This window comes from Hypanus sabinus, chromosome 2 (assembly GCF_030144855.1).
Source record: "Hypanus sabinus isolate sHypSab1 chromosome 2, sHypSab1.hap1, whole genome shotgun sequence".
Classification (NCBI taxonomy): domain Eukaryota; kingdom Metazoa; phylum Chordata; class Chondrichthyes; order Myliobatiformes; family Dasyatidae; genus Hypanus; species Hypanus sabinus.
The window spans coordinates 14,783,191-14,791,103 of NC_082707.1; the positions used below are offsets into that span (position 1 = coordinate 14,783,191).

At 43.4% G+C, this 7,913-nt stretch overlaps 1 protein-coding gene across 1 annotated transcript; it reads right to left on the reverse strand.

Moving 5' to 3' along the window:
* Positions 1 to 745: 745 nt before the first annotated feature.
* Positions 746 to 6,482, reverse strand: LOC132403232 (extracellular calcium-sensing receptor-like). Its single transcript, XM_059986656.1, has 5 exons — positions 6,198 to 6,482; positions 3,537 to 4,373; positions 3,201 to 3,428; positions 1,738 to 1,861; positions 746 to 1,650 (listed from the first exon to the last, which is right to left on the reverse strand). The coding sequence occupies exons 1-5, from the start codon at positions 6,453 to 6,455 to the stop codon at positions 746 to 748; spliced, it is 2,352 nt and encodes a 783-aa protein (XP_059842639.1). The 5' UTR covers positions 6,456 to 6,482.
* Positions 6,483 to 7,913: the final 1,431 nt, after the last annotated feature.

The window sequence follows — 7,913 nt, forward strand, 5'->3', positions numbered from 1 at the left end:
AAAATTATAATGAGTATAGATAGAGTGAATGCAGCAGGGTTTTTCCACTGAGGCTAGGGGAGAAAACAAACAGAGGTCATGGGTTAAGGGTGAAGGGGGAAAAGTTTAAAGGGAACATGGGGGGGGGCTTCTTCACGCAGAGAGTGTTGGGAGTGTGAAATAAGCTGCCAGATGAAGTGGTGAATGCGGGCTCACTTTTGACATTTGAAAAACTTGGACAGGTGTATGGAAGAGAGATGTATGGAGGGATATGGCACAGGTGCAGTTAAGTAGGACTAGGCAGAAAAATGGTTCGGCACAGCCAAGAAGGGCCAAAAGGCCTGCTTCTGCGCTGTAATGTTCTATGGTTCTATATTTATTGCACTGTAACTACATGGGTCCATTCACAGTAGAACATCAATATTCCCCATTTACAATCCTCAATGACAGTAACTTTGAAGAAGCACAGACTAAGTAAAGTGGACAAGATTTTATATCAGAAGTACTCTTTATCGACAAATTTATTTCGCAGCCTCATAGTCACATCGCTATGATCTTGTGCCTCAATTTTTTCGACACTGCACTTTCTCCACAGCTTTTAAACTTTATCGTGCATTGTTGTTGTTTTATTTTGTTCTACCTCAATGCAATGTGTAATGATGTGATCCGTATGAAGAACATGCAAAACCTGTTTTAACTGTATCGCTGTACTTGTGACATTAATAAACAAATACCAGAACATTAACATCAATGCTACTCAAAGCTTTCACAAAGGCACTTTGCCCATCAAATGTTTCCTTGTATTTCTCTCCGGCTTTAACAATATGATGTAACATTTAGGTGCAAAGATACAGAAAAGTAAGCCGAAACTGGAAGCCAAAATTGCAAAAACTTCCACTGCCACAGTGAATTTCCCGGGAGAACTGACGTAAGCTGGAATGAAAGATATCCAAACAGCACAGAAGATCAGCATGCTAAATGTAATGTATTTCGCCTCGTTGAAATTGTCCGGCAGATTTCGTGCCAAAAAGGCAACGGCAAAGCAAACCAATGACAGGCCCCCAATGTAACCTAGGACGCAGTAAAATGCTACTTCGGAACCCACGTCACATTCCAGAAGAATCACTTCTTTCGAATAGGCCATATTTTTGACGGGGAGGGGTGGGGATTTGACGAGCCAAACAGTGCATATTAAGCATTGTATAAGTGTAAGAAGAAACACAGTGAGGCGTTGTTGTAGGGGACCAAACCACTTGGCCACGTTATTACTGGGTAGTTTTGCCTGAAATGCCATCACCACTACAATAGTCTTGCCCAAAACACAGGAGACACAAAGGACGAAAGTAACACCAAACATGGTGTGGCGTAACATACAGGACCATGGCGTCGGCTCGCCAATGAATGTGATTGAACAGAGGAAGCAAAAGCTCAGTGCGAGGAGAAGAAGGAAGCTGAGCTCAGCATTGTTTGCCTTCACGATCGGAGTGTCTTTGTGAAACAAGATAATACCACCTATCGTGGCAGTGAAGCAAGTTCCGATCAATGCCAGCGTCGTTAGAACAATCCCCATCACCTCGGCAAATGAAAGAAACTCAAGCTGCTTCTCTATGCATTGGTCCTGCCGGTCGTTGGGCCAGGAATCGCTGGGGCACTTCATGCACGCAATTGAATCTTGAAGGAAGAAAGGGAAAGCTGATTTATAGGCGAACTGGTGACACCTGCAGACACTAGAACAATAAAGATGTTGCTTGTCCATACCTGTGGCGTTACTGATCGTACCTTCGGCGCACGGAATGCAATCGAAGCAACAAATAGGCTGTCCCTTGCGAGCTGCTTTTCTTGTTCCAGGGGAACAGCTGTTGGAACAAACTGCCTGAGGGATCTCATGGCAAAGAACAATAACGCATTAATGTATATATTTTTGGAGGTAAATATCACTCGGTAGGACAGAAAAGCTACTGGGTTTCAACTGTAGCATCGGTAAACTTAAAAGGGACCTGAGGGGCAATTTCTTCACGCAGAGGAAATATCACTACCGGAATAAGTTTAATGTGAGATGTGAGAGAGTGAGCTTAATTGACTTGATAGGCATCTTCTTCGTCCAGCGCATTGTAGGTATTGGGAAAAATTGACAGAGGAGGCGGTTTAGGCAGCTGCAATAATTGATCGATCTTACCATTTGGACGCAAGTTTAGAGGGATATGGGCCGTGCGGCGAAATAGGCAGGCACCTTGTTTAGCACGGGCCAGTTAGATCGCTGAGTCAGTTTCTCGTCTATATCACTCTATGGCTCGGAAAATCAGTACCTTAGGTGATCTTACACACTTTTGTACACGGAGAATAAATTGGCAGAAAACTCGTCGTACATTTTTCTGGGTGCAATTCGGAGAAATTGTAAGAGCCGAGAATCTTATTTCCCACATTTTTCAAATGGAAAATATACGTCCACTTGGCAATTACAGGGTTCCTGTAGCACCACATGCGCTTCTGATACGATGTTGTCTGCCAGAGCTTTAGACCCTCGAGTACATTGTATATCTGCCAACATTAGTCTAGTTTTAGCAATATATACATATACGGCATTCCAGAGTTAGGAACGCATAAGTTAGCCATCCATACACATATTGCCCCCGGGTAACGAATGGCCGGCGTGTTTTTTTAAGACGTTCGTAAATCGATTCTGTCCGGAAGTCAAAAAACACACAGAATAACTCGGCAGGCACAACACACTGCCACACTATTGCACTAAATAACATCAAACTATAATCCGATACGACAGAGTAATTACTAAAAGTGGAGACAGAAACACAAGGAGATCGAGAGAGAAAAGGAGAGGAGAAAGATCGAGGTAGAGTGCGAGAGAGGAGAGAGAGAGAGAAAGAGAGAGAGAGAGAGAGAGAGAGAGAGAGAGAGAGAGAGAGAGAGTGAGTGACTGGCGGACAGAGACAGAGATAACAGATAACTCGATGTTCCCCTCTCGAATGAAGTCGTGCAGGTATGGCGGGCTTTTGAACTTAATAATGTCATGGAACTTTTTTATTAGATAGAGCTGTCTTGAATTCGGCCTTTCGTAACCCGCGGACCGCCTGTAGTTCAGCTGTATTGTGACATCAGCAATCTGAATCATGATGATATGTAACAGAAAGAACTTTGGCCCTTCGTTAGCTCTTAAATGCCAGAATTATATCATGAAAAACAGGAAACACGTTTTTATGTATTACCTCTGTGCGACCACCAGTCCAAACAATAGATCCGACATTTATCATGACCTGTTCTTCTGATGGCGCGGATCCGTCATAATTTCCGACTATCGAAACAGCGGCATTCCCCTCGCTATTCACCTGCCAGTTCACAATATCGTACGTAGGCACCGAATCTCCGTTTTCGTTGAAATTTATCCTTTCCCCGACCTTAGTTGTGAAATTTAGCGATTGCATGTAATGCAATACCTACTAGAGGGAGACACAGACGATGAAAAATGACATTGGGATCCCAACATTTTGCATAAACCTCTAGCTTTAATTGGACTTCCTGAATAACTTGGTAATTCTACGTACCTGCCATGGCTGAAAATTTGAAATGTTTGCACAAGACTGATTGACAAATGGACCTTCGCCAATCTTACACGACAACATATTGTGAAGTGCATGGGCTATAGCATAAGTAGCCTCGTAAACTTTGTTAGTCACCCTCAGCTGAGATGTGTCCGTGTAGGTGTTAGACACAGTCTTCAGGCTTTCCGTTCCTGTACATTGACGAGACTTTGCGGTTACCGCTGTGCTTCCTGTGTCGTTATCTATTCTTTTCAGTCTGCAACCGAAGATCTTCTCCCAAAATTCTTCAACTAAGAGATTACCGGGATAGACAGACGGATGAAAATCTGTTAAGAAGTGTTTGAAACCCGGGATATTTACTTTCCGGATGGCGATTCCGATGGATCCAGTAACGAACCTTTTGTTCTCCTCTGGAGATAGAAGCGAAGTTGCGATCCACGCTTCAGTGCCCACCCACTGGATGCCAGAAATGTTTTGCCGAACAAGTTCCTTCAATAAACTGTCCATGTCCGCTTGAGTGAGGAAAGCCACCACGACTTTCGTGGACGCTGTCCGAATAACGCGAGTAACATGAAGTACCCTTTCTCTAGAATACGTCCGGTGAAAAGACTCAGAGAAGGCCATGCAAACTCCAAGCTGCTGAACTATCTCAGTGAAGGCTTGCATCCCAAAGTTGCCGTAATCGTTGTCGCTCCTTACCGTTCCAATCCACGTCCATCCAAACCGCCTGACAAGTTGGGCCAATGCTTTAGCTTGGAAGTAGTCGCTTGGGATCGTTCGAAAGAAGGAGGGGAATTTTCGCCTGTTGCTGAGACAGGCACACGTGGCGAAATAGCTAACCTGGTCAGAAACCACAAGGGAAACAGCAAAAAAACAAAGACAGCGACATTATGTCGGGGAATAAAGTCCTGTCGAAGACCTGTATCTACGTTCACAGTGCTACACTGGCGTGTATAGTATAGAATGGACACAGACTCTTCGGACCAACTGCTCTATACTAGCCTAAGTACCCACTAAGCTATTCCCATTAACTCCACGAGCTTTATCCCTCTCACCTGTTCCATACAGGTAAAAGGTTGTACAGCATGGACACAGACCTTTCGGCTTCCTCCTCTCCGCAAACCTATATACCCACTAAGCTAGTCTCATTTACCTACATTTGGTCTATGTGTCTCTAAGCCATTGCAATTTATGTACCTGTCCAGTTTCATTGTACCTTTTTCATTTGTACTGGCCCAAGCACTTCCATCGGCAGCTCGGTCCAAGCACTCGCTGTGCTCTGTGTGAAAAGGCTGCCGCTCACGTTCCATTGAAATCTTTCTGTCTTAAATTAAATGTGTGCCTTTTATATCTTATTTCTCCTACTCTGTGGAAATGTTATGCAATTACCGTTTTTATGACATCTCGATTTTATATAGACAATGGTGCCAACAATATCAGCCGATCAGTAACCCATCACCAACTACGTATGAGTGCAGTCAGTATTTGCTATTTTAAAATTTCAATGTGTGTATATATATCTACAGAGTGCGAGAGAGAGGGAGAGCATTTCAAGTAACGTTACCACAAAAAAGTTAACGAATAACTAGGTGTATTTACGATCCAAGTTAAAAAATGTTTACAGCTACTGGTAGCCAGCCGGTTGTGGCATCAGCGCCGGATTTGATTCCGGTCCGCTCCCTGCACGCTTTATATCTGTGCTGGCTTGAGCGTTGAACTAACAACTCAGCCTCGCGTAAAAACACACAAGTGCGAAGGAAACGGCAAAAAATACCGCCAAATGTGCCATAAGGCTATTGATGCCACATATACGTTGAGACTTAGGTGGTGGCAGGGAGTTTCGTCGTCTCACGGTCTGTGGGAAGAAGCTGCTTCCCACCCTGTCATCCATTGTCTTAATCCTGCGGCATTTCCTGCCGGATGGTAGGGAGCCAGGGAGATTGAAGAGCAAGTGAGAGGGTTAATTGATAATGTGTACGCGGCGCTCTTGGAAGAGAGAGTCCGATAATCCTCTCATTAGTCACCGCGATTTATTATAGAGACCTGCGATAGATGTATTTTAACTCACAGAACCCACCCTTATAATTTGAACATTTCGGCCCAGCTGCGTAAGGAGGAGGTGGGAAGGTCTTTCTACCGCCGGAAGATACACTTTCCTTATCTCCCACCAACATACCAGCACCAAAACCTCTTCTGCAAATTCACCCAGCCCCCAATGGGGGAAATGTGTTTAAGACACAGAGAAAAATCACAGTCCAGCATCCTCCGCTCCCTAGTCAAAACTCCACCGATTACTTCTTTGAAGCTGAGGAAGACTAGCTCACTTAGTGATAGATTTCACCCAGCACCTCACCATCCACATGATGGCCACTCAAACTGAGGGGGTGGGTGTATGAGAAACACACACACACACACACATACACACACACACACACACACACACACACACACACACACACACACACACACACACACACACACACACACACACACTGAATCACTCGGAAGTAATAAACTAATATCTAGTATTGAAAATTCTTATTCACCACGATACAATAAGGGCACCGTTCTTTTGTATCTGGAGCCGCTTTCTTACGTTCGGAGATTAACTATGACGGCTTGAGAAGAGAATAATGTCACCATAGAAGTAAAGAATTGTCTTACCATGGGGACTCTGAACGGACCTATTGACGCCGCAACCGCCAGGGACTGCGACGATCCCGATTCCGCCACGATGGCAGGGACGGGTAAGCGTGGGGGACAAGACTGCTGCGTGTAAGCTGCGACCTGTCCGTTGAACATTTCGAAAGCCGCTTTCACTGAGAGGTGAGGTAGATTGCACGAATCATAAATCCGGTAGCCCAGTGTAATATTTGGAAGAAGAACGGGACTCCTGTTTATCTCTTCAATCGCAAATATCATCGCCTGAATAAAACGGAATGGGCGGAATTCAAAACTGCAGGAAAAAGATAAATGGCAAATTAATGAACTGGGAAATAGTTTTATCATTATCACATGTGCAGAAAGAGTGTATTCGAGGCAGACAATTAGGTGCAAAGCCACAACGAGGGCACCGTGAGGTCAAGATTCTATTTTATTGTTCAATAGTCTGAGAACAGCGTTGTAGAAGTTGTCCTTGATGCTGGCGGTTCATGCTTTCAGAATTTTCGATCTTCTGCCTTTTGGGAAATGCGAGAAGTGAGAATGTCCAGGTTTTGTGGGCTCTTTCTCACTCTGGTGTGCTTCTTCAAGCAGACGTACTCATCCGTTGTATCACGTGGACGATTTTTGTAATTAATAGATGGTGGACACTGACAAACAGCACTCTGAAAGCACATTGATTATATGTCTCTGGAAAGTACTGGCTTGAAGCTAAAGATGAACTGCTTCGTGAACAGCGAGTCAGCAGCATCTGTAGCGGGAAACGAACAGCCGATGTCTGGGGAGGAACCCTTAGGTGGGCTGTGTGGACTGTTGTCTTTGTGGCCACGTTGCGGCTATTATTTGCCATTTAGCCTCACTCAGCACGTATTTAGCAAATTTATCGAAGTTAACATTTAAAGTAAATTTAATTTTATTTTCTGACATTTGTATCATTGCTGTCTGGTTTCTAGACAACAGCCACGACTCATTCAGCACAGTGCTAAGATTTCTAAGTCACGAATAACAGCAAATGTTACAAGATCCAGTAAAAAACCTTTCAATTGCGATGACAGGGAGCTGAAACACTCAATTTGGACACTGTAATCAAAACAGGGACTGCCTTAATGTTTATTGTAATTAACGAAAGTAAATTGAAATTCCACTGCTGGGTCAATACTGCTCGAACTATTAGCATTGGTGATAGACATTTAATGATGTTTACTTGTTATAAGATGAAATTATTTTGTCTTGAAATGCGAATTATTCAGTTGCTATCACAAATCATTTTCACAAGGTTACGGCACTAATCTTCGACTGTTTATTTCGTTCATTCATGTTGTCTGACCCGCTGTTTTCCTGCAGAACTTTGTGCGTAATGTTGAGGAATCAGTTTTGTTATTCTGAAGTATGCAGTAGATTTTCTAAAATACTTCCAAAATGTAAAAGATGAGTTTTTTTGTAGAATATACATTGACACATTAGCTGTGTCTATTAAGGATAGACTTTTATGTTTCCTTATGTTATGGTCAGAATAAATAAAAATTATTGCCAGTATTACTCATGAGGGAATCAATAGGATGACTTTAAACGATAAACGATACATGCCAAATACATGATTAAATCCTGGACTATAATGTTATAGGTAGCGAGCAACAGACACCCAGGCAGAAACTGAATTTGGTTGTGACGTCAGAGATGTTATGCCTCTGTTGTCTTCCAACTATTAAACTCAATCAC